Source organism: Leucoraja erinacea, chromosome 7, assembly GCF_028641065.1.
Source record: "Leucoraja erinacea ecotype New England chromosome 7, Leri_hhj_1, whole genome shotgun sequence".
Taxonomy (NCBI): Eukaryota; Metazoa; Chordata; class Chondrichthyes; order Rajiformes; family Rajidae; genus Leucoraja; species Leucoraja erinaceus.
Genome location: NC_073383.1, coordinates 52,266,049 through 52,293,456, shown reverse-complemented (window position 1 = coordinate 52,293,456; position 27,408 = coordinate 52,266,049). Strand labels below are relative to the sequence as shown.

Genomic DNA, 27,408 nt, shown 5'->3' with positions numbered 1-27,408 from the left:
GTACGTGCGGGAGTGAGTGAGTGCGTGCGTCCCGCGGCAATGGGGTTCGGAGACCAGTAGCGGCGGCGGTTGGAGCGGGGAGCGCGGCCTTGTGCGATCTTGTGCTCCGTCTGCAGCCCGCGCCGCTGCAGGGGCGGCGGGAGTCTCGGCTCGCTGCGCCGCTCACTTCAGGTAAGAGTCGCTCGCAGAAGCCAGGCTTGGGTATGGCTGCGTGCGGCCTCGGCAGCGGCTGGGATCGGGCGGGGAGGCTCTTGCCGGGCCAGGCCAGGGGCTCTGGCTGAGCCGATTCCTGTTATCACGAAGGATATCTTCTTTCTGCTTTATTTCTGAGTTTTACCGCTAAATAAGCTGTTGCTAACCCCCAGTGCCCAGTTCAGTTGAATGCCTTCCGGGGTAGCTTGGAGTTTCTACGGCCATTGTTGGTTATGCATGGGTGGCTGAGGCTGACCTGTCCCACAACTGCGACAACACACTTTCCACGATGGGCAGAAGATAGACACAAAAAGCTGGAGTAACTCAGCGGGACAGGTAGCATCTCTGGCGAGAAGGAATGGGTGACGTTTCCGGTTGAGACCCTTCTTCAGACCCGAAACGTCACCCATTCCTTCTCTCCAGAGATGCTGCCTGTCCCGTTGAGTTACTCCAGCTTGTTGTGTCTATCTTAGGTTTAAACCAGCATCTGCAGTTCCTTCTTACACATTCCACGATGGGCAGTCCTGACAGGATGTCCTAACACCTGCTCACACCATGCACCCACTGTGGCACAGCAAAAATTGCAGCTGATATTCATGTTTCAAAAAAAAAATGTTATTCATAAATTACGAAAGTAAAGTCACCTGAGCAGAGATGTCTTGACTCTCACGGTACACCTGTTGTTTGTGTGGCAGCTGGTGCATTGTGGAGAGGTTAAGTAATGGGGATTGTGCAGACTGTTGTGAAGTAGACATCTGACTGATGGAACCTAAACAAAACTCATAAACAATTTAACCTAAAACTCTGCACAGCAGTGAAGATGTACTGTAATATCAGATATCTTGCCAACATGAAAATATCAAAGTGAGTGAACTTTAAGGAATTGTTACTGACTGAAGAACAGATCCTAGGATCCTGGTTTTTGTTTCATTTAAACAATGAAAAAGTAATGCAAAGTGACCTGCACTTGGTCTCACCGAGGTTGATCATACGCTGAATAATCCAACCAGAATTTTGTTTGGAAGTGGAAAGAAATAATATAAATTGCATTAATTGCAACGTGTAAAAAGAGATGAGATGCTGTATTGTAATTTTGCTGCATGTCATTGTGGTATATAGCATGTCTTGATTGATGAATATGTTTAGTGTGTGACTTTATTTGAAGCAGAAATAATATGTGAATGCTTCATTGAACATAATTCTGACTGATAACTACGCACTTTGTCCGAGCACATTATCGCACGCGTCATGCAAGCCGTCTTAAATGACCACCTAAACTGTAATTTGGCAACCTAAAAAGCTGCCTAGGTTGCCCGGCTGGATACAGGTAAAGAAAGTTAAGCGAGAGCCCTGGTAATATTAAAAACGTGATTTTTAAATACAACTTACTCCATAAGTTGGCAGAATTGTATTATGATTAACCACAAAATCATTACAGATGTAATATTTTAGACACTATTTATAGCATTCATTAATGTGCCACTTTGATACACTATTTGGAATGGTATTTATCAGGAAACATAGAAAATATAGAAACATAGAAAATAGGTGCTGGAGTAGGCCATTCGGCCCTTCGAGCCTGCACCGCCATTCGATATGATCATGGCTGATCATCCAACTCCCAACCCTGCCTTCTCTCCATATCCCTGATCCCTTTAGCCACAAGGGCCACATCTAACTCCCTCTTAAATATAGCCAATGAACTGGCCTCAACTACCTTCTGTGGCAGAGAATTCCACAGATTCACCACTCTATGTGTAAAAAATGATTTTCTCATCTTGGTCCTAAAAGACTTCCCTCTTATCCTTAAACTGTGACCCCCTAGTTCTGGACTTCCCCAACATCAGGAATAATCTTCCTGCATCTAGCCTGTCCAACCCCTTAAGAATTTTGTAAGTTTCTATAAGATCCCCCCTCAATCTTCTAAATTCTAGTGAGTACAAGCTGAATAGAAGAAAAGGTCTCATTATGCATGAAATTAGTACATAGCGGGAAACATTTGTTTGATCTATGCGTAACTCCGAAGTTGTGATATCAGATTTTAATTGCTTTCTCACTTTTTCTCAACCATGTTTATCTATACTTCCTTGTCCCTTTCTAATGAAAAGACACCAGTGCTGGAGTAACTCTGCGAGTCAGATAGCATATATGTTGAGCATGGATAGGTGACATTTTTGGTCAGGACCATTCTTTATAGTTGCTCCAGCACTTTGTTTTTTTATGTTAATCAGCATCAGCAGTTCGTTGTATCCTCCCCATTTCTAATGAAGTTTGTAAAACAATCTTTCCTTTTATTTGGGCACTTTAGGTAGCTCTGAATTTAACACTGAGTTCAGCAAATTCAGAGTTCTGAACAAAATTCAACAATTTTGGGAATTCACTTGCATTGTCTATATCAAAACTCATTTCTTGATTTTGTTTTAGTTCAGATTTTCTCTCTATTTAGCACAAGCTGACCAGCTGGGCATGTTCTACAGCTCTGCAGCTCTAAATTCCTTTCTGTTTCTGCATTCTTACTTCACTTGTTTTAGTGTCTTTTTCTCTCTAATTGCCCCATTAATCCATTAACCAGACGAATTCCACATTTTTTCCCATTTCAAATTCTAGCCGCATCTAGGATTCTCTTTTCACGCATGGTGCCTGTCTTGCAGAATATTTCCAGCGTCTTCTGTTTTACATTTCAGTGAGCTGTGATATTTGTTATCAAAGGCCTTACGTTCTGATGGTCATGATTTTCTAATGTGAATTATTTTAATTATGATTTGTGTTCTGTGTAAGCTAGAGAATAAATGTTTGTTGTTTACGGTGGCTTAAAATGGCAATAGTTTCATGGTGAATAGGCTGTTAAGGATAGTTAAAATGCGACGTGGCAATTGGTAAAATTAAAGAGGATGGAATAATAGATACGTTTTTTTTAAATTTCACTCTTGAATTATTGATTGAGGATGTCACGGCAGTGGTTAGAGATGACAATACTATTGTCCAGTGAGGCAATATGGATGTAGCAGAGGAATAAGAAATAAGATGATCACCTTGGTAGGAGTGTACCACAGGCCCCCAATAGTTAACGGGAATTAGACGAGTAAATATGCCAAGAGATTGTAGGTAGCAATAAGGTTGTCATAGTAGGGAATTTTAACTTTCCCAATAGGGTGATTTCACCAAAGGTCAAATGAGCGTAGATCCCCCCTCACGTGACCGAAAAATTTAACTGGAGGACATATGTCACTTCGGTACATGTTAGTGAATGGGGAAACACGGACTTTCACACCCGTTAAAAACATGGAAAACGGCCAATTTTTGTGCTGAAATTCTCTGTGCTAGTCGGGGTGACCGTGAAGCACTGCGACCTAAATTTTCAGGCAAAAAAAAAAAGATAGAAAGTAAGGTAATTACAAGAGGGCACTGAAGGTGGAAAAACAGCGGAAGTGCTGAGCAGACATTTGCCGTGGAGATTTAAAGGTCCAAAATTTCGGGAATTATCGCGTTTGCTCGCTGAATTTCATCAAAAGTAAGGCATTATTGACGTCCTCCAGTTAAATTTTTCGGTCACGTGAGGGGGGATCTACGCTCATTTGACCTTTGGTGAAATCACCCTATATTTACAGTCATAGTGCAAAAAGTTTAGACGAGGCAGAATTTCTCTAATGTGTTCAGAAAAGTTTCCTCAGGCAATATGTAGAGGGCCCTACACAAAAGAGGACAACATTTGATCTAGTCTTAGGAAATTGGGAAAGGTAAGTTGATGAAGAGTTTAGTTTATTATTGTCACGTGTACTGAGGTACAGTGTAAAGCAATTTTGTGTGCTTTCCACTCAGTGAGAAGACTATACATGATTTTTAATTTGGATGAGCTTTTTAGGACCAACGAACACTATTCTATTAGGTTTAAGATAGTTATGGATAAAGAAAGTATAAATTCTAGAACTTAAAACTCTAAACTGGGGCAATGGCAACGTTAATGGTATTAGAAAGGACCTCACTCGAGTTGATTGGAGCAGGTTGTTTGAAGGAGAAAGAACATCCAGAACGTGGGATATTTCTGTTGGAGTGAAGGGCAAGGCAGGTGGGCATAAGGGAGCTTGGATGATGAAAGAAATTGAGGCTCTGGTCAAGAATAGAGATGAGACATGGGGCAGGTACAGTCAGCTGGGACCAATTGTAGCCATGGAGGAGTTTCAGGAACTGAGGAGCATGCTAAAAAAGGAAATTGGGTGAGCAAAAGGGGGGGAGGGGTCAGGAAGCAGCTCTGGCAGATAATATTAAGGATAATCCCAAGAGATTTTATATACATTAAGGCAAAAAAAGTAACAAGGGAGAGAATAAGGACACTCATGAATCAAAGTGGTTAACTGTGTGGAGGCTCAGGAGATGGGCAAGATCCTCAAAGAGTGTTTCCCCATTATTTTTACTGTGGAGAAAGGCATAATAACCAGGGAATTTTGGGCAGTCAATCTTTAGGGCAGTTAGTATTGTGGTCAAGAAGGTGCTGAAGGTCTTGACAGGGATGAAGGTAGACAAATCACACGGGCCTGATCAGATATAACAGAGAACACAACAGGCTAGGACTTTTATTCTTTGGTGCACAGGAGGATGAGGGGTGATATTGTAGAGGTGTATAAAATGATGAGAGGAATAGCCTCGCTGCCACACCGGGACCACCGAACCTTGCCGCCTCACCAGGACTGCCGAATTTTGCTGCCTCACTGTTACCTCCAACTATCATCGCCTAACTGGGATAGCCGATCCTCGCTGCCTTACCGGCCATCCGCTGACCAGGACTTCCGACGCTGACCCGGACTCCACTCCCCGCGGGCCCCCACCATTGACTCTTCCGACCATTGCCACTCCACCACCCACCAGCAGGCTGCAGCCGTCACCTTACCCAAGTCCTAGGCTCAGCACTGGGCCAGAAGTCTCCACGCTGCAGACTCTCACACCACGGGGTCTGACTGTGCTGGGTCCTAGTGCTCCCCCCTTCAACACAGGGAACCTCAGTGGTTGTTCCACTGGGTCTTCCCCTTTCCCCTTAAACCATGTGACACCAGCTCCTCCCCACCCACACTATAATCCTTGTACCCCCTTCCTCCCTGAACACCCACCACCCCCCCCACTAGACATCGACTCGGCCTCCGTCCATTCAACTGCCTTCCTCCGGCCCCAACCCCCATCATTGCCGCGTGTTCACCATCCCACCCCCCCCCCCCCCCTGACCTCCCCCTCTCTGATACCAAATGGTCTGTCCTCAGCAGAGGCCTCACCTTTGTTCCCCTCCGTCCCCACCTCAATGAGTTCCGCGTCCGCCACGATGTGGAGCTCTTCTTCCGTCGCTTTCGCATCCAAGCGTTTTTCCATGGGAAGGAGTCCTCGCCCCCTAGTGAGGACCCCTTCTCCTGTCTCCAACGGACCCCTTCCTCTTAGACTCTTGCCATGTGAGGCGGCGAGGCTATTCCTCTCATCGTTTTATACACCACTACAATATCACCCCTCATCCTCCTGTGCTCCAAAGAATAAAGTCCTAGCATGTTGTGTTCTCGGTTATATCTGATCAGGCCCACGTGATTTGTCTACCTTCATCCCCGTCAAGACCATTCTTGCCATAGAGGGAGTACAGAGAAGGTTCACCAGACTGATTCCTGGGATGTCAGGACTTTCATATGAAGTAAGACTGGATAGACTCGGCTTGTACTCGCTAGAATTTAGAAGATTGTGGGGGGATCTTATAGAAACTTACAAAATTCTTAAGGGGTTGGACAGGGTAGATGCAGGAAGATTGTTCCCTATGTTGGGGAAGTCCAGAACAAGGGGTCACAGTTTAAGGATAAAGGGGAAATCTTTTAGGACCAAGATGAGAAAAACATTTTTCACACAGAGAGTGGTGAATCTGTGGAATTCTCTGCCACAGAAGGTAGTTGAGGCCAGTTTATTGGCTATATTTAAGAGGGAGTTCGATGTAGCCGTTGTGGCTAAAGGGATCAGGGGGTATGGGGAGAAGGCAGGTACAGGATACTGAGTTGGATAATCAGCCATGATTATATTGAATGGCGGTGCAGGCTCGAAGGGCCGAATGGCCTACTCCTGCACCTATTTTCTATGTTTCTATATCTATGTTTCTATGACTCCCCTTCATGGCCATCTACCTGCTTTTGACCTTTTTATTTTAAATTGCTGGCGGGACATCAACCGCCAACTTTTCCATTCCCCTTTCTCACTCTAACCTCTCCCCCACTGAACGCACAGCCCTCCACTCACTCTGCAACATCTCAGACTGGGTGATCAAACCTGCCGACTAGGGAGGTGCCGGAATAGTCTGGTGCGCTGATCACTACCGGTCTGAGGCCAGGCGCCAACTCTCAGACACCTCCTCCTTCTCCTTGGACCATGACCCCACAGACAAGCACCAGGCCATTATCTCTAACACTATCAGTGGCTTCATCACTTCCGGCTCCCTACCCTCCCAAGCCTCCAACCTCATCGTTCCGCAGCCCCGCATCACCTCCTCCCCAAAATCCACAAACCTGACTGTCCTGGCAGACCCATTGTTTCTGCATGTTCTTGTCCCACCAAACTTATTTCCACATACCTTGACCCCATCCTATCCCTCCCTCGTCAAATCCCTCCCTACCTGGGCCCCAGCTATGCCTGTCTCTTTGTAGGGTATGTCGAACAATCCTTGTTCGAGGCATACCATGGCGCTATCCCCGAACTCTACGTCTGCTACATTGATGACTGCATTGGTGCTTCCTCCAGCATCCACGCAGCTCACTGACTTCATCCATTTCGCCACTAACTTCCATCCGGCACTCACATTCACCTCTACCATTTCCGATATCTCCCTACCATTTCTTGACCTCACTATCTCCATCGCAGGTAACAGACTACTGATCGATATCTACTACAAACCCACTGACTCCCATGGCTATCTGGACTGCACTTCTTCCCACCCTGCTTCCTGTAAGGACTCTATCCCCTACTCCCAATTCCTCCTTCTGTGCCGCATCTGCACCCAGGATGAGGTGTTCCAAACCACGGTATCGGAGATGTCCTCATTCTTTAGGGAACGGGGGTTCCCCTCTATGATTATAGATGAGGCTCTCATCAGGGTCTCTTCTATATCCCGTAGCTCTGCTCTCACTCCCCATCCCCCCCACCCCACTCGTAACAAGGACAGAGTCCACCTTGTCCTCACCTTCCACCCTACCAGCCGCCACATACAACAGATAATCCTCTGACATTTTCGTCACCTTCAACGGGATTACGCCACTGGCCACATCTTCCCATCTGTTCCCCTTTCGGCTTTCCGCAGAGACCGCTCCCTCCGCATCTCCCTGGTCAACCCGTCCCTTCTCACCCAAACCACCCCCTCCCCTGGTACTTTCCCTTGCAACCGCAAGAAATGCTACACTTGTCGCCTTACCTCTCCCCTCGACTCCATCTAAGGACCTAAGCAGTCTTTCCAGGTGAGGCAGTGGTTCACCTGCACCTCCTCCAACCTCATATATTGCATCCGCTGCTCTAGGTGTCAACTGCTCTACATCGGTGAGACCAAGCGCAGGCTTGGTGATCGCTTCGCCCAACACCTCCGCACAGTTCGCATTAACGAACCCGATGTCCCGGTGGCTCAGCACTTCAACTCCCCCTCCCATTCCGTATCCGCCTTTCCATGGCCAGAGTGAGTCCCACTGCAAATTGGAGGAGCAGCACCTCATATTTCGCTTGCGTACTTTACCCAAGCGAAATATGAACATGACTTCTTCAATTTCAGGTAGTCCTTGCTTTCTCCCTCCCTGCCTCCCTCCCCTCCCCGCCTCCCTCCCCTCCCCAGCTCTCCCACAGCCTAGTGTCTCCGCCTTTAACTTTCTTCTTTGGGTCCCTTCTTGTAGTCGGGGGAGAAAGTTTGAAATGTGGTGATGGTGGGAAAAGTCTAGCAAGAGATAGGTGGACGCAAGTAAATGGGGTTTGATTGGCAGATAGGGGTACAAAGGCTAGAGATGAAAATAAGTTAAAAGGGTATGTGATAAAGATAGAAGAGAGGTGGAATATGAAGTCAGAGCAAGGAATAATGGTGGAAGTGGTTTAAAAGATGTTTTTAGATCTCCACTGACCACATCCCTATTCTCAGCAATGTCAGATGTATGTGCAACCAGAGGAAATGCAGAGCCTGCTCTTATCCCTTCCCACCATCCTGGGACCCCAATGAAGTAACAATTCACTTGCACTTATCCCAATCTGGTGAAGTGCATCTGGTATGCAATGACACACCAAAATCAGATAGGGTGATCACTTTCCACAGTTCACAGGTGCAACCCTGAGCTTTCAGTTGTTTGTCCCTTTAAGCATTTTTATTGTTCTGACTTGCATTTCTCATTTTTTTTGCATGGAGCTTTGTTTTGTCCTAATCACTCTTGCCAATGTGTTAACACATTGGCTTCATTAACAACTGCCATCATGGCACTCCTGCCCCAACCTATGAGATATTCCCTTTGTACAATCCAATCATCCCCTCCCCTCTGTAACTTCAATTTAGAATTTTGTCCCGATTAATGATCTTAAATCTGAAATGTTAACTCTTTCCCATTCCATTGTTGCAGCCTGATCTGCTGAGCAATTTCAGCTCTGCGGTTATTTTTTTATTTTCATTTGTATCAAAGTTTTTATTGGAAATGGATTATGTGGTAATAATGTTTTAATGTAATTTGTTGTAGATTATTTATTGTGGTAATTGTGTAACATATGTTTCAATATCTGATAGGTTGTGTACACGATGTTGAATGAAGAGGAACTACTATAGCTAGCATCTTTGAGAAGGCAGAATTCAAATACATTTACATAAATGGCAGATGAGGAAAGAAACAAAACCACAACTGTGCAGATCGGACAAAGCCTTTACCTCTCTGTTATCACAAACCAGAACATGAACTTGTTTATTCGGGGAGTGGTCCTATTTTCCATTGGTGTGTTCTTAGCACTTGTATTGAACTTATTGCAGATACAAAGAAACGTTACTCTTTTTCCTCCTGATGTGATCGCCAGCATTTTCTCATCGGCGTGGTGGGTTCCGCCATGTTGTGGCACAGCGTCTGGTAAGTAATCATAGATTTTGTTTTTATGAACACATAAATTAGTGCTAACAAAGCTTGTTTCACTTTCCACTGTGCTCACTCACACTGATCCACATGGTAAATAGAAACTAAACTTTGTTAATGTTAACGTCGTAATTGAAGTTATTCCACTTCTCATAGGTGTGTTTTTATATATGAGTTTATTTACATTGTTATTCATAGAGTCTTACAGCACGGAAACAGGTCCTTCATCCAAACTTGTCCATGCCAACCAAGATGCGCCATCTGAACTAGTTCCACCTGCCGCGTTTGGCCCATATTCCCCAGGATCTTTCCTAGCCATATACCTGCCCAAATGTCCTTTAAATCTTGTTATAGTACCTGCCTCAACTATCTTCTCTGGCTGTTTGTTCCATATACCCATCACCCTTTGTGTGGAAAAAGCAGCCTTTTGGGTTCCTATTAATCTTTCCCCTCTCGCCTTAAACCCATGTCCTCTAGTTCATGATTACCCCATCCAATCTATTCCCCTCATGATCTTAGACACCTCTGTAAGATCACCTGGCCTTCAATGAATGAAGTCCTAGCCTGGCCATCCTCTCCCTACAGCTCTGGATCTCAACTCTAGGCAACATCATTGTCAATATTACATCAATGTAAAAGCAGGACAGAATGTCAGAAGTGTGGATGATTGTGCAAATGGTCAGCAAATGAAACAATTCATCCCTGCATACAGCAAGCCAATCACAATGATGTCACAAAATGCCTGGCGAACACGAGTGCCTCACCGCCTATCCCCACTGTCCAATGGCATTACCATTACTGAGTTCTTCCCCCCCCACCATTAATATCCTGGGGTTGACAGTCATCATAGTTCAGAAGTCTGCTGGTCGAGCCACATAAATACCAATGTTAAAAGAGCAGGCCAAAGGCCCAATAACCTAATTTTTAAGGAGAGCTATTGGGAATATTAATATGATAACATAAATTCCAAATTGAAAATGAAAAGTGGTGCATTCATATCATTAATTCACAACCATAGTGGCTCAGTCTATTGTTTAGCCAACATCACTTGAATTTGTGCATGGCTAAGAATAGTTAAATAGAAATTAATTTGTACTTTTGCTAAAAACATTCTTTATTTATTGATATTTATAGCCATATTCTGAAATAATTTATAGCATGGCAATTTGCTTCAACAAATAGGAAACAAAATGAGCAAATTAAGTCCAACTTTTGTTGCATGCTCTAAATAACTACTGTAAAAAAGTTAATATGCACAATGTATTTCAAACTATGTTAAACACCCATAAAATTTGGACAGCATCAAAATCGTGATGCTACAGATACATTTTTTATAAATAAATTAATTTGTAGTCCTCTCACTTTAAACAACTATGAATATGTAACTAAACGTATTGAATTAAAAAAAAAGTAGATAATTAGAAATATTTGTTTTTCCTGCTGCACTTTGTAGCAAAGGTGCAATGAATGCAGCCTGTTGTATAGAATGATAACATTCGTGATCTTGTAATTAGCAATTCAGTTGGATGACATGAGGGATTTTAACAGACCAGGGGAAAAATGAAACAGTCGGCAAACTGCTATTGATAAGAAATGTGATTTGTGTGTTTAAAGTAAGGTGAAGAATTGCAAATGTTTATCCACTCCACTGGAAGAAATTTCAAGTGTTTGAATCTTTGACATTTGAGATTCTAGATTTTGAATTTTGTAAAATGCATTGATTAGTTGAGATGGTAATTAAGAACATTGTAGTATTAAATATTGATTACAATGTGTATCTCTGCACTGTTAGCTGAATGCAGGATTGCTGAAATAATCTTTTAATTTGTGCTTTCGGTAATGTTGAACAAAATGTGTGCAAAAGTATGCTATTTTTGGTCATGCAAATCAATGCTGTTTTTCTTTCTTTGCAGCTGTGATTGGTTTGCTTTACCCCTGCATTGACAGCCATCTGGGTGAACCCCACAAATTCAAAAGAGAATGGTCTAGTGTGATGCGGTGTGTGGCAGTTTTTGTGGGTATAAACCATGCTAGTGCTGTATCCTTTCTCTGTTTAACAAACTACAAAATATAGATTTTTTCTTTTTTTTTTATTCTTTAATTTGAAAAAAAGTAAGTAAGTTTATTGGCCAAGTATTCACATACAAGGAATTTGCCTTGGTGCTCCGCCCACAAGTAACAACATGACATACAGTGACAGTTATGAATGACTCAGAAAACACTAAACATTAATAATAATACAACATTAATGATAAAACACCATTGATCAAGCATGTGAACCAACAAAATACCAGATCAAAGGTAGGCTACAGATTTTAGGCTGTTGAGTAGAGCAACTACTCATGGATAAAATTCCTATATTCTATTTATAAAGTTTTAGTTTTGTATGTCAAGAATCCAAACATCAATAAATATTAATTCAAAGCATAATTGTTCCTACACTAAGAACTGGTTGGTTTGAAAATTCAGGAACATTTCTTTTGGTGAAATTCTTCAAAATGCTCCCTCTATATAACTCCAGTTCAACATAGAAATGTTATTTGGAAGAGGTTTTTGTAGGCATTTCTTTTATGGTTTAATAATTAAGTAAAATGGCATTGTTTCAAACCTTAACTGTTTTCTTGTAGAAGGTAGACTTTGCCAACAATATGCAGCTGTCCCTTACCTTAGCAGCACTTTCCATTGGATTGTGGTGGACATTTGATAGATCTCGAAGTGGCTTTGGACTTGGACTTGGAATTGCATTCCTTGCAACATTAGTCACGCAGCTTTTAGTCTACAATGGAGTTTATCAGTAAGTATAAAGGAGAAAGTTTAAATATTGAATTTTCAAAGTATGTTTTTCCTGTGGACATAACTTGGATGATATTTATTTTGTCAACAGTGTATTATATAAAACTAGATCATGTGCAGATGTTTTGGGTTATTTCAGTAAACCTTGATATAAGGCACTTTTCATCTAAATGTGACGCTTAAACTAATATTTTAATGATTTGTATACCCTGGTTTATAATTAAAATTCTTTAAGATGAGAATGTTGACGTGATGGAGATTGGAATCATTCTCAGATGTATGGGTCGGCGCAGATTGCGAAACTGTCTTGGCTTTTCAGATCTTCCCTGAATTATTGAAATTGGTGGAAGAACTAAAATATTTGTTGTAAAATGTTCTGACTCGCAACAACTTGAATTCATGAAGTGCTTTTAACAGCAGTAATGTTAAAGCAGTTTTGTGTGGATGTAAGGAAAAAGTAGAAGGTAGACACAAAATGCTGGAGTAACTCAGCGGGACAGGCAGCATCTCTGGAGAGAACGAATGGGTGACATTTCGGGTCTCAACCTGAAATGTCACCCATTCCTTCTCTTCAGAGATGCTGCCTGTCCCGCTGAGTTACTCCAGCATTTTGTGTCTACCTTAGATTTAAACCAGCATCTCCAGTTCTTTCCTAGGAAAAAGTAGAAGCTTTGCCAAATGTTTAGCTGAGATTGGATTTTGCATTGATGTAAAATGAATTGTAAAGTTGGAATTTAAGAAATTATAATGAAAGCACTGTAGAAATATCAGTCTGTCCAGGTGAGGCAGAGGTTCACCTGCATCTCCTCCATCCTCATCCGCTGTTCCAGGTGTCAACTTCTTTACATCGGCGAGACCAAGCGCAGGCTCGGTGATCGCTTTGCCCAACACCTCCGCTCAGTTCCTATTAACCAACCTGATCTCCCGGTTCCTCAGCACTTCAACTCCCCCTCCCAGTCCCAATCTGATCTTTCTGTCCTGGGCCTCCTCCATTGCCAGAGTGAGGCCCAGCGCAAATTGGATGAACAGCACCTCATATTTTGCTTGCGTAATTTACACCCCAGTGGTATGAACATTGACCTCTAATTTTAGAAAACCCTTGCTTTCTCCCACCGTCCCCTCCCCAGCTCTCCCACAAAGCCTACTATCTCTCTCTGCCTTTTCCTTTCTTCTACCCGTTCCCGCCCCCCCCGACATGAGTCTGAAGAAAGGTCACGACCCGAAACGTCACCTATTCCTTCGCTCCATAGATGCTGCCTCACCCACTGAGTTTCTCCACCATTTTTTGTCTACCGTAGAAATATCAGCGTTCATTGGTGATAAAGTAAAATGATCTGAAGTAGGCTCAGAGATAGATAAAAGCATAATTTTACAGAGATTGTGCACAGATTCTATTACAGTTCTGAATTAAAATGAAAATCCTGGAAATAGACAGGCCAGAAAGCACCATTGGAGAGCAGCATCTCTGGAGAGTGAAGGGAGTCTGAAACGTGACCTATTCCTGCTCTCCAGAGATGCTGCCTGTGCTGCTGAGTTACTCCAGCATTTTGTGTCTCCCTTCGATTTAAATCGACATCTGCAGTTCTTTCCTACACATCATCTGCAATTGAATACATTTTGCCAAACCGGTTTTGAAAAGTGAAATCCAAAAATAAAATGTTGTGTCATCCTATTTTAAACCTTACTAGACATTACTAGAATGTTGCCTGGGTTTCAGCAACTAAGTTACAGAGAAAGGTTGAACAAGTTAGGGGTTTATTCTTTGGAGCGCAGAAGGTTAAGGGGGGACTTGATAGAGGTTTTTAAAATGATGAGAGGGATAGACAGAGTTGACGTGGAAAAGCTTTTCCCACTGAGAGTAGGGAAGATTCAAACAAGGGGACATGACATGAGAATTAAGGGACTGAAGTTTAGGGGTAACATGAGGGGGAACTTCTTTACTCAGAGAGTGGTAGCTGTGTAGAATGAGCTTCCAGTGAAGGTGGTGGAGGCAGGTTCGTTTTTATCATTTAAAAATAAATTGGATAGTTATATGGATGGGAAGGGAATGGAGGGTTATGGTCTGAGCGCAGGTACATGGGACTAGGGGAGATTATGTGTTCGGCACGGACTAGAAGGGTCGAGATGGCCTGTTTCCGTGCTGTAATTGTTATATGGTTATTATATGGTTATTTTTTTTGATAAATTTCAATGATTTAAGTGTTTAAGAAAAAACTTGTCTCAATTTGCTGCCATGCCAGATTTGGTGCTAAAATTCAGGTCCTAGGATTCGTATGGATTGTACAAGTGATATAATAGCATATGTCATTGTGCAGCATTAAATCGTTTTGCTTAATCTCCCACTAATTGTATTATCACCCTAAGATTAAAAAGTATATTTTCATACTGTTAAGCATTTTACAATCAAAAGTAAAATTTGTTTGTATCTGTAAAAAGTAAAGAGTGGATCTGTCAAAAGTAAAGAGTTATGTTTTGTTATTGCGGCTCATGTAGCTAATTATTGCAGGTATTTCAGATGGTCTAGTTGCTTCATTACCCTTGATAATGAAAAGCAGAACTTGTAAGCTTTGAAGTTTTTTCTATAGTAGGAGGCTGAGACTTCAAAGGTTTTGCTGCCACTGCCAATAAAAATTCTGTCCATTGACAGAAATTCTGTCCATTGGCGGTGCAAAAAAAGTTTGGCCAAGGGTGGCAGAATGAGTAAAAGAAAGTGATGCTAATATTTTTGGAAAATATTTCTCACATCGTTCAGTAAGATAATTTTTGTGTTGTGTTAATTGTGGACAAACATTTTTTTTATCACTGAATGAATTGATCCGGAATCTATATTCACATTTAATGTAATTTTGATAATTTAAGATCTGTGTTCATACATCTTCTCTAATGTTATAAAGATACCTGCACATACAAACCAAATTTACAAAAGGGTCAGTAAGAATGAAAACAGGTTTTTCACCCAAAGTAGAGTTGTCTGTTCACAACACTCAAGTAAGTAGGCTCGCTTGGAAAAACAATTAGGAGCTTAGGAAAATAATTTGGACTTGGAAAAATTAATAAATCACGAGACTGCAAATCATGCAGCCTCGAGGACATATAGTAAGTAGCAAGACAAATTTCTTCTCGGAGACATCCGAAATGCTTTGCTAAATATACCCTGATCCTATACTTAGTTTGAAACAACATAGTTGACTTTTGTGGATTGCTACTATGTTGGGTGGGAGAAAAACTGAGCTTCAGCTGTGATTTTGACCTTTATACTGAAATGGAGATCATTAATAAATCGGCTATTACCCTGAAGAACTTCAGTATAATGTTAAGGGACTTCATAAATCCCAACCACTTTGTGCTAAGCATTGTCCAGCCAGTGGGGAATTTTACCATTGATTTCCATTGTCTTCAGTAAAAATGGGTGGTACCGTTGTCATTTGTTGCCTCAATACTAAGCATCAACAAACAAGTTTTGGTGAGTGAGTACAGCTTCACATTGCTGATGACACTGTCCATCATTTTGCTGATGTTTGAGAAAAGATTGCTTAGATGATATTTGACCAGATTGGATTTACCTTAGTTTTTGAAGGCAGCATATTCCTGGACAATTTTCCATATTGTCAGAGATGCTGCTGTATTGGAACAATTTGACCACATACAGTGTAATTTTTTTATTACAAGTCTTGAACATCACACCAGGATGTTTTAGGAACCAATAGCATTTGCATGCAATGCAGTCAACTGTTTCTTTATCACTTGCATTGTATTGATGCAAGTTGGACGCTTGTAACAAAGGGGACTGCAGGAGGTGGGGAAGAGAGGGGAGACCACGAATGATTCACTCTACCACTGGGTAAAGTTGTTTGCAGATGCTTCAGCCTAGTTTTTCAAATACATCATGGGTATTGACAATATTGAGGATGAGTGGCTGTTTAACGCTCTGCCTCCATTTGTGAATAAATCGTGTTGTATCAAATGCAAATGAAATTTACTCCATGGTTAAAAATCAACAGAAAAATCAAAATCTCACAATTTTTCTCTTGATTTCCATAGTAATAAATGTGAGTCAGATGGAAATTGTTTGGAAATCTACAAAAAGAATGAGGGTAAACCTAAGAAAATTAGCTGAGCAGAACATTTTCACAGTACACAGTAATTAAATTAGGAACCCAAATTAGGAAATTGCCACCACAATTTGGCACACTTTCACTGGATGGAAATGTTCTTAATTTATTACGTGGCGAAAAATGCCACATGGTTTCTAAATAGGACTGCAGTCTTCAATGGTTAAATATTTACATTATTGTAATGACTTTATAATATATTTATTTCAGTAGAAAATTGCAAGCATTTGTGTCAGGTGATATATATGAATGGAATGGGAAGAGGTTAGAATGAAATATTGACCAATTATGAGAAAGAAAGAAAAAATTGTGGAAATATATAAACAACAAGAAAATTTGATGAATGTCTCAGACCTGAATCAATATTGTTTCTCTTTCCACGGGATTCTGTGTATTTCCAGTATGTTTTTCAGATTTACAGTATCTGTAGTTTAAAATATATATAATTGACAATGTGTTATCAACGTTAAATAAGGGTAAGAACAAAAATAACCCCAGTTGAAGCGAGGACCCAGTATACTGTGGTAGGCAAGATTAAAGAAAATCCAAAATCAGGTTGTAAGTATACCAAGGGCAAGAGTATAACCAGGCAGAGTGGCAATCTTAGGGATCAAAGTCTATGCATGGAGCAGGGCGATATAGAGAAGGTCGAAAATGAATTAAAATGAACATTTCTTGCCTGTATTCACTGGAGAACAAAACTGCAGTTTGATAATTCATGGAGGAGGGACAGTGGCATGCAAGGGCAAATTACCATTGAAAAGATGGTGGTGTTGGATGTTTTAGCTGTGTTTAGGTGGATAAATCTTATGGGCCTGATTAAATGAATTTCAGCCTGCTACGAGAGGCATGGATGGGGATTTCCGAGGCTCTGACAGGAATTTTCAAATTGTCGGCCACAGATGAGGTGTCAAATTATTATTTTTTTTTAATTAAATTTCAAAATAGACTTTATTCAAGAAATAAATATATACAATACATGATCCTTACAAAATATCCATCCGACATGTGTCAAATGATGGGTGGAAAGCAAATGTGATATATTTATTCAAGAGGGCTGCAGAAATAGACCAGGTTATTAAAGGCCAGTGTGTGTAACATCAGAGGTAGGGAGAGTATTGGAAAGGAATCCAAGGGCAGGATTAATATGCGTTTGGAGAGGCTAGGATTAATCAAATAAGCATGACTTTGTTAAAAAGAGATCCTGATTGATTTAAAAAAAAGAAGTAAATAAGTGTGTTACTGACAGTAGTGCAGTTGAAGGACTTTCAGTAAGGCCTTTGACAGGGTCGCACCTGGGAGATTGGCCCAAAAGGTAAGAGCCCTTGGGATTCAGTGTAGTTCAGCAAATTGGATCTGGAATTGGCTTGGTGTCAGGAGAAGCTGTTTATGTGAGGTGATGCCTCTGACTAGTAGTGTACTGCAGGGATTCATGCAGGTGCCCTTACTGTTTGTTATGCACAAGATATGATTAATAAGTTTGCAGATAAGATAAAGATTGATTTTGCATTAATGCGCAGGAGAGCGGAGTCTAAGGCAAAGGAACAATACTGAAGAATTGGCAAGATGGACAAAGCCCAAAGGCAAACAGTATTTCATCGAGAAAAAAGGGGTATTATGTTTTGGGAGGATTATCGAGGTAATGATACACACAATGAATGTTAGGAACCTAGGAAATATTGAGGAGCGGGGGCAGTTTTGTGTATAGGTCCAAGGATCTCTGAAGGTAGCAATACAGATAGATATGGTGGTAAAGTAGAAATACGGGATGTTGACTTAATTAGCCAGGGTACAGATTGTGTAACAGACTTAGATTTGACAAAGGTACACAAAAATGTTGGAGAAACTCAGCGGGTGCAGCAGCATCTATGGAGCGAAGGAAATAGGTAACGTTTCGGGCCGAAACCCTTTTTCTATTTCCTTCGCTCCATAGATGCTGCTGCACCAGCTGAGTTTCTCCAGCATTTTTGTGTACCTTCGATTTTCCAGCATCAGCAGTTCCTTCTTGAATAGATTTGACAAAGGATCTTTTCACCTAAAGAATGATTGATATCTGCAGCATAGCACACAACAAAAAAATTTCTGTACCTACGTGACAATAAACTAAACTTAAACACTGCCTGAGCAGCTGGTGTAAGTAGGTACTCTTGCAATATTTAAGAAATATTTAGATGAGCACTTGAAACACCATGACAGAGAAAGCAGTTGGCTGAATGCTGAGAAACGGGATTAATATAGATAGGCACTTGATTGTTGGCATGTGGACACATTGGGCTGTTTCCGTGCTGTGTGAATCTGACACCTTTGAAAACAGTTTTTATTCATCCAGCACAAATTAAATTCCGTGAGCAGGCCATATTAATTAGGAAAGGCAAACAGAGTTCATGCTTCAGGCCGTTGATAGAGGTTTTTCAATGGAATCATTAACTATGGTTTTCATTTCACAGATACTGCCTGACCTGCGTGTTTCCCGTTTTCTCTTAATTTAAATTCCTAATCAATTTTTTTTATTTCAATATTCATTCAGAATTGCTTTCGCAGGATTAATTCATGTGCTTGTAATATTCATTTTGTTAGTCACATGGTTTAAAAAAAAATGATTCAGTCCTTACCAATAAATTCAGAGTGGCAATTATTTATGGAGGGATAACTATGGTTTATTTTCCAGTTCACAGCTGTTTTTAATTATTTTACATTAAAATTTTATGTCAATTGTATCTTAGAATTCTAGTTTTGTTTATTATATCTTGTTTTGCAGATATACATCTCCAGACTTCCTGTATGTTCGGTCTTGGCTACCTTGTATATTTTTTGCTGGTGGAATAACAATGGGAAATATAGGACGCCAGTTAGCAATGGTAAGTTAAGAATACTTATATTTTAAACAAATTAACTTCTTCCAAGCTGCAATCAATTGGTCAACTTGCTTTTATTTTCAGAATTGTTTAGCTTAGTTTATTATTGTCACGTATACTGAGGTACAGTGAAAAACTTTTGTTTGTGTGCTATCCAATCAAAGAAAAGACTACATTATAACAATCAAGCTGTCCACAGTGCTCAGATAAAGGGTGCATTCAGTGCAAGATATAATATTGACGTCCGATAAAGCCCAATTAAAGATAGTTCAGAGATCTCCAGTGAGGTAGATGGGAGGTCCCGACCACACTCTAGCTGATGAGAGGAAGCTGGAACACCCGGAGAAAACCCACTCTGGTCACAGGGAGAATGTACTAACTCCATACAGACAGCACCCATACTCAAATCTACCGCTGCACCACCGTGCTGCCCTTTTTTAAAAATTTCTTGTCTCAGTTCTAAATTGCATGTTCTCAGTTCTAAATTCTAAGTTCAGTTGCATGATACCAATTGGGAAGAAAAACTGGCCCTGAATCTGGAAGTAATTCAAATTTCTGTACCTCTTGCCGAATCGGAGAGGGGAGTCAGTGACCACGGAGAGACTGGTCCTTGATTATGTTGGCAGCCTTGCCAGTATTGACTGTTTGTGAAATTTCCAAGGGAAAGAAAACTACCCATTTTCACTTTAACCAGTTTAATTATATCAAAGACAACTATCGACCCAGGTTAGGGAGATTCAAGATTTAGCCCAGCAATGTTGGAACAAGGATCTACGCTAAAAGGTGTGATATTAAAGATAAAGGAGCTATAGTGGAACCATAAAGAAACATCAGATTGTTCTGGAAGAAATAAAAGCAGAATAACTGTTTGATATTGTTAAACTTGTATCATGATTATAACATTGTTAGCCTAAAATTGAGGTACTATTTCTTGAGCTTGTGTTGAAATTGTATGATGATGTTGTAGTGGGAAGGAAAATTTACCGTGGTGTCTACATATGTGGGGTCAGTATTGGGGACTACCCGGGGATGTTCTAACTTAAATATCTTAGAAACATAAGAAAAGGTACAGGAGGAGACCACCGGTGTACAAGGACGCCCAGGTCTCGCTGCACCTCCCCTTACCTAACCTAACCCCATTGAGATAATAATCTGCCCCCTTGTTTTTGCCTAACCTCACATTTATCTATATTATACTGCATCTGCCACGCATCTGCCCATTCACTCAACCTGTCCAGGTCACCCTGCAACCTTCATGGCTGATCGTCCCCTATCAATAACCCGTGCCTGCCTTCTCCCCATATCCCTTGACTCCACTAGCCCCAAGAGCTCAATCTAACTCTCTCCTTAATCCATGCAGTGACTTGGCCTCCACTGCCCTCTGTGGCAGGGAATTCCATAAATTCCCAACTCTCTGGGTGAAAAAGTTTTTTCTCATCTCAGTCTTAAATGACCTCCCATTTATTCTAAGACTGTGACCTCTGGTTCTGGACTCGCCCCACATTGGGAACATTTTTCCTGCATCTAGCTTGTTCAGTCTTTTTATAATTTTATATGTTTCTATAAGACCCCCTCATCCTTCTAACCTCCAGTGAATACAAGCCTAGTCTTTTCAATCTTTCCTCATATGACAGTCCCGCCATCCCAGGGATCAATTTCGTGAACCTACGCTGCGCTGCCTCAATCACAAGGATGTCCTTCCTCAAATTAGGAGACCAAAACTGTACACAATACTCCAGATGTGGTCTCACCAGAGCCCTATACAACTGCAGAAGAACCTCTTTACTCCTATACTGAAATCCTCTTGTTATGGCCAACATTCCATTAGCTTTCTTCACTGCCTGCTGTACCTGTAAGCCAACTTTCAGTGACCGGTGTACAAGGACGCCCATGTCTCGCTGCTTCTCCCCCTTACCTAACGTAACCCCATTGAGATAATAATCTGCCACCTTGTTTTTGCCGCCAAAGCGGATAACCATACAACCATATAACAATTACAGCACGGAAACAGGCCATCTCGGCCCTACAAGTCCGTGCCGACACAACTTTTTTTCCCTTAGTCCCACCTGCCTGCACTCATACCATAACCCTCCATTCCCTTCTCATCCATATGCCTATCCAATTTATTTTTAAATGATACCAACGAACCTGCCTCCACCACTTCCACTGGAAGCTCATTCCACACCGCTACCACTCTCTGAGTAAAGATGTTCCCCCTCATGTTACCCCTAAACCTCTGTCCCTTAATTCTGAAGTCATATCCTCTTGTTTGATAACCTCATATTTATCTATATTATACTGCATCTACCCACTCACTCAACCTGTCCAGGTAACCCTGCAACCTCCTAACATCCTCTTCACAGTTCACACTGCCACCCAGCTTTGTGTCATCCGCAAACTTGCTAGTTTTGCTCCTAATTCCCTCTTCCAAATTATTAATATATATGGTAAACAGTTGCAGCCCCAACACCGAGCCTTGCGGCACTCCACTCGCCACTGCCTGCCATTCTGAAAAGGACCCGTTCATTCCTACTCTTTGCTTTCGGTCTGCCAACCAATTTCCTATCCATGTCAACACCCTACCCCCAATACCATGTGCTATAATTTTAGTCATCAGTCTCCCGTGCGGGACCTTATCAAAGGCTTTCTGAAAGTCTAGATACACTACATCCACTGGCACCCCTTCATCCATTTTACTTGTCACATCCTCAAAAAATTCCAGAAGATTAGTCAAGCATAGTTTCCCTTTCATAAATCCATGTTGACTTGGACTAAGCCTTTTACTGCTATCCAAATGCCCCATTATTACCTCTTTAATAATTGACTCCAGCATCTTTCCCACCATCGAAGGCAGGCTAACTGGTCTGTAATTCCCCGTTTTCTCTCTCTCTCCTTTCTTGAAAAGTGGGATAACATTAGCAATCCTCCAATCCACAGGAACTGACCCTGAATCTATTTGACATTGGAAAATGATCACCAATGCGTCCACTATTTCTAGAGCCACCTCCCTGAGGATCCTGGGATGCAGACCATCAGGCCCAGGGGTTTATCATCCTTCAGTCCCATTAGCCTACTCAATACCATTTCTCGCCTAATGAAAATTTATTTCAGTTCCTCTAGCCCCTTAGATCCTCTGTCCTACAGTACATCTGGGAGATAGTTTGTGTCTTCCTCAGTGAAGACTGATCCGAAGTACCTATTCAACTCTTCTGCCATTTCCTTGTTGCCCATAATAATTTCACCCGTGTCTGCCTTCAAGGGACCCACGTTTGCCTTTGCTACTCTTTTTCCATTAACATGTCTAAATAAGCTTTTACTGTCCTTCTTTATATTCCTGGCCAGCTTCCCTTCGTACTTCATCTTTTCAGCCCGTATTGCCCGTTTTGTTTCCTTCTGTTGTCCTATAAAAGTTTCCCAATCCTCTGGCTTCCGGCTACTCTTTGCTGTGTTATACATCTTTTCTTTTAGTTTTATTCTATCCCTAACATCTCTTGTCAGCCACGGTTCCCTCCCACTCCCCTTAGAACCTTTCGTCCTTTTTGGCATGAAATGATCCTGCGTCTTCCGGATTATGCCCAGAAATTCCTGCCATTGCTGTTCCACCATCATTCCTGCTAGGATCCCTTTCCAGTCTACCTTGGCCAGCTCCCCTCTCATGCCTTCATAGTCCCCTTTGTTCAACTGCATCACTGACACTTCCGATTTAACCTTCTCCTTCTCAAATTGCAGATTAAAACTAATCATATTATGATCACTACCTCCAAGCGGTTCCTTTACCTCGAGTTCTCTTATCATATCTGGTTCATTGGACAACACTAAATCCAGAATTGCCTTTTCTCTGGTCGGCTCCATTACAAGCTGCTCTAAGAATCCATCTCGGAGGCATTCTACAAACTCTCTTTCTTGGGGTCCTGAACCAACCTGATTTTCCCAGTCTACCTGCATATTGAAATCCCCCATCACCACAGTGGCATTACCTTTGTTACATGCCAGTTTTAACTCCTGCTGCAACTTACACCCTACATCCGGGCTACTATTTGGGGGTCTGTAGATAACACCAATTAGTGTCTTCTTGCCTTTACAATTCCTCAACTCAATCCACAGTGACTCAACCTCGTCAGTCCCTATGTCTTCCCTCGCAAGGGACTGAATTCCATCCCTCACCAGCAGAGCTACCCCCCCCCCCCCCCCCCCCCCTCCCTTCTCCTCTGCCCACCTGCCTGTTCTTTCTATAGGATGTATAACCCTGAAAATTAAGTTCCCAGGCCCGATCCTCCTGCAGCCACGTTTCAGTAATCCCCACAATGTCATATCTACCAACCTCTAACTGAGCCTCAAGCTCTTCTACTTTACTTCTTATACTTCGCACAATCTTGTTTCGTCATAGTTGTTAATATGATTAAATAAAACTGATCCCTGGGGAACACTACTTATTACATTCTGCTGCACAACTAAGAGCAATTCTGGAGGAAAGCGCAACAAAATTAAAGTGAGACACCAAAGACAGATAAACCTATGGCAATGCAACCATTCCATTTCCAAAATAAAAATGATATGAATTAAATAAAATCCATATTAGAGTAGATTGCTTATCTATAGGTGGTTGAACATTGCAAGTTTTTCTTTATTTTTTGTTCTATATTCCTTTTGAATTTGTGGAGCAGATTTTGAGTGAAAGTACATGAACTATTCATATATCAGTGCCCTGGGATAACCTGCAGTGCCCTCCAATGTTTTGGGTAAAGACCCTTTATTTAATTATTTGCCTCTACTCCACAATTTGAGATTTGTAGTGGCAAAAAAACACATGTGGTTAAAGTGCACATTGTCAGATTTTAATAAAAAGCCATTTTTATACATTTTGTTTTCACCATGTAGAAATGACAGCAGTGTTTATACATAGCCTCCCCCCCCCCCCCCCCCCCCCCATTTTAGGGCACCATAATGTTTGGGACACAGCAATGTCATGTAAATGAAAGTAGTCATGTTTAGTATTTTGTTGCATATCCTTTGCATGCAATGACTGGTTGAAGTCTGCGATTCATGGACATCGCCAGTTGCTGGGTGTCTTCTCTGGTGATGCTCTGCCAGGCCTGTATTGCAGCCATCTTTAGCTTATGTTTGTTTTGGGGGTTAGTCCCCTTCAGTTTTCTCTTCACCATATAAAAGGCATGCTCAATTGGGTATAGATCGGGTGATTGACTTGGCCAAGAGTTGACCATTTTTTAGCTTTGAAAACCTCCTTTGTTGCTTTAGCAGTATGTTTGGGATAATTGTCTTGCTGTTGAATGAACGGCCGGCCAATGAATTTTGAGGCATTTGTTTGAACTTGAGCAGAGAGGATGTGTCTATACACTTCAGAATTCATTATGCTACTACCATCAGCAGTTGTATCATCAGTGAGCGAGTACCTTCATCAGCCATACATGACCAGGCCATAACAGCCCCACCACCGTGTTTCACAGATGAGGTGGTATGCTTTGGATCTTGTACAGTTCCTTCTCTCCTCCATATTTTGCTCTTGCCATCACTCTGATATAAGTTAATCTTCGTCTCATCTGTCCACAAGACCTTTTTCCAGAACTGTGGTTGCTCTTTTAAGTACTTCTTGGCAAACCGTAACCCGGCCATCCAATTTCTGTTCATGAAATCTTCTGCGGACTGTGGTCATTGACAAATCCACTCCTGAAGGGTGTTTCTGATCTGTCGGACAGGTGTTTGGGGATTTTTCTTTATTATAGAGATAATTCTTCTCTCATCAGCTGTGGAGGTGTTCCTTAGCCTGCCATTCCCTTTGTGATTAGTAAGCTCACCAATGCTCTCTTTCTTAATGACGTTCCAAACAGTTGATTTTGTTAAGCCTAAGGTTTTGTTGATGTCTCTTAACAGTTTTATTCTTGTTTCTCAGTCTCATAATGGCTTATTTGACTTTCATTGGCACAACTTTGGTCGTCATGTTGATAAACAGTAATACACGTTTTCAAAGGTGATGGAAAGACTGGAGGAAAGACTAGGTGCTGGGAGCTCTCGTATACCTGCATTAAGGAGGCTATTAAACACACCTGAGCAATTACAAACACCCATGAAGCCATGTGTCCCAAACATTATAGTGCCCTGAAATGGGGGGGACTATGTATAAACACAGCTGTAATTTCAACCTGGTGAAACCAAAATGTGTAAAAATGGCCTTTATTAAAATCTGACAATATGCACTTTAACCACATGTGATTTTTTTTTCTATTATAAATCTCAAATTGTGTAGTACAGAGGCAAATAAATAATTGATGGATTTTTGTCCAAAACATTATGGAGGGCACTGTATACCTGTGAACCATTGTCTCTTTATATTTTCTCTGCAGTACGAGTGCAAAGTTATTCCAGAAAAACCTCATCAAGATTGAAGTAATATTATGGAAATTTGAAGATTTCATATACACAATTGGAAATCAGGATGATATGCCAAATGAATGTAAAAAGCTGTAAATAACGGTTCCAACATAAAATTGCAGAAGCTGCAGTTTTGTTTATTCTTATTCGCTCTCCGACAGGAAATGCAATCTGTGATTGCTGATGGTATAAAAATGTTTTGTTAGAACCCATTGTGTGAATAATATGTGCAAGACGGTATATCTATGTGCAACTCTGGACTCAATTTTAGTACATTGGAAATGTTCATATTTAGAGATGTGTGATACCCATATGCAAATATGTATACATATTTAATCTGAGCAAAAGAACAGATTTTTTACTCATTTGAGATGCTCACAAAGCAGTATCCTGCAGTTATTCAGTTAGCCTAATTTTTAAGCGGGTTTTTAAAAACTCAGTTGTATTTTCCTTTTTCCCCAATTTGGAATAGTCTGTTTAGGAAGCTCAAGAGATTCAACAAGCTTTAAATTAGGTAGAACGTTATTCCTGATTTTCAAGATGTTTACTATATGAATTATATTTTTTGCCTTAGATGGAATGTATTATCGGAACCTTCTGGCTCATCCCCATTATTAAGAGTCCTGCTTATAACACAATTTTTTTAATGATGCATAAAACTGCTTTAACCAATAAATATATACATACACAAATGTGTGATGTTAGGAAGCAATATGCCATTTATTGATGATTCAAAACATTGTGCGCTTTGTGATTTGCCTACAAAAAAGGCAGGTCTTGGAATTCTCTTTCAGCTTAAAAAGGATATTTTGTGAAAAATAATTTGAGAATACATTTGCTGTATTTGATTTGTTTAGAATAAAGAAAATTAATTTGCAGTACAAGCATCTTTAATGAAAGCCAAATAAATTAATGAGTTTCAGTTAAATTAAGGTATTTGTGGTGCAAATTATTTTAATTATTCTGTGTTTTCATCCATACAAAAATATATATAATATCCCATTTTAAGTGGGAATAATATAATTTGACTTGGGTATTGTAGACTAATTTATTCTGAATATTCCAAAATATCTTTCAATAAAATTGGCTGCTGTTGGCCCAAACAAAATATTTTATTTTTAAACCTTACTAAACAACATTGCTTTACTCTTAGCAGTAATTGGGAATGATTACAAAAAAAATGTTAAATTAAGACTTTTAAAAAGAAAAGCTGCCCAATTGTGTAGGATTGTGGAATGAATGTAAACATCCTTGGGATTTTTTTTACATCAACAATTCTCTGCAAAAATGTGCATTCAACATGCCTATATCTTGTATTTTACTACATCTAAACCAGTGTCTAATTATTTGCTGATATATTTAACCTGCATGGCGCAATACCAACATTTGAAGCGTCAATTGATAGGATTTTTGTGCTAACAGTTACATGTTTGGAACCTCATTAATGCAGTGCATTTGGTCACTTTAACTAGAATTAAATAGCTGACTACAGATTTTTATTGTGTTTTCACAGTATGCTCATTCTTCAGGTTTTCAGCTTTAAACTATTTTGAACAGTTATGCCAGATTTTGCTGAGTAAAACAGTGAAAAATGAGAACCTTTCAGTGTATTATTTATCACATTACTGTTAAAGCTGCCAGGATTTTATTTTGTCAATTAAAGTACAATGATCGAAGGTTTCAAATACCGAAACATTTCACATGCATTTTTGATCTGAATGGAATATTAACCATGAAATGCTTTGATAGTGTTTATGATGTATTTACTTTATTTCTATTTTGCTTGTATGCAAAAAAGAGCTAGAGTTTCTGGTAACCATTGTCATATTACACTATGGGTATGGAAATTAAGAGGGAAATGTATGATATTGAAAAAAATAAAATTACATATTTTTCACAATAAATGATAATGCTGCAAGTATGTTATGAATGCAAAACTCTGTTTTGGGAGAAATATTTGCCCGTAAAGTTTCTTTCATTAAA

At 40.7% G+C, this 27,408-nt stretch overlaps 1 protein-coding gene across 3 annotated transcripts; it reads left to right on the top strand.

Annotated features, from left to right (window-relative positions):
• On the top strand, nucleotides 1-27,329 carry insig2 (insulin induced gene 2). Of its 3 annotated transcripts, none has more exons than XM_055638590.1 (6): nucleotides 1-171; nucleotides 8,945-9,275; nucleotides 11,192-11,316; nucleotides 11,906-12,072; nucleotides 18,942-19,041; nucleotides 26,939-27,329. In XM_055638590.1, the coding sequence occupies exons 2-6, from the start codon at nucleotides 9,026-9,028 to the stop codon at nucleotides 26,966-26,968; spliced, it is 672 nt and encodes a 223-aa protein (XP_055494565.1). In that variant the 5' UTR covers nucleotides 1-171; nucleotides 8,945-9,025; the 3' UTR covers nucleotides 26,969-27,329. The 3 variants fall into 3 exon arrangements, with proteins under 3 accessions (XP_055494565.1, XP_055494564.1, XP_055494566.1); XM_055638589.1 differs by having other exon boundaries at nucleotides 5-171; nucleotides 25,398-27,329; XM_055638591.1 differs by having other exon boundaries at nucleotides 8-171; nucleotides 9,182-9,275; nucleotides 25,398-27,329.
• The last annotated feature ends 79 nt before the right edge of the window (nucleotides 27,330-27,408 follow it).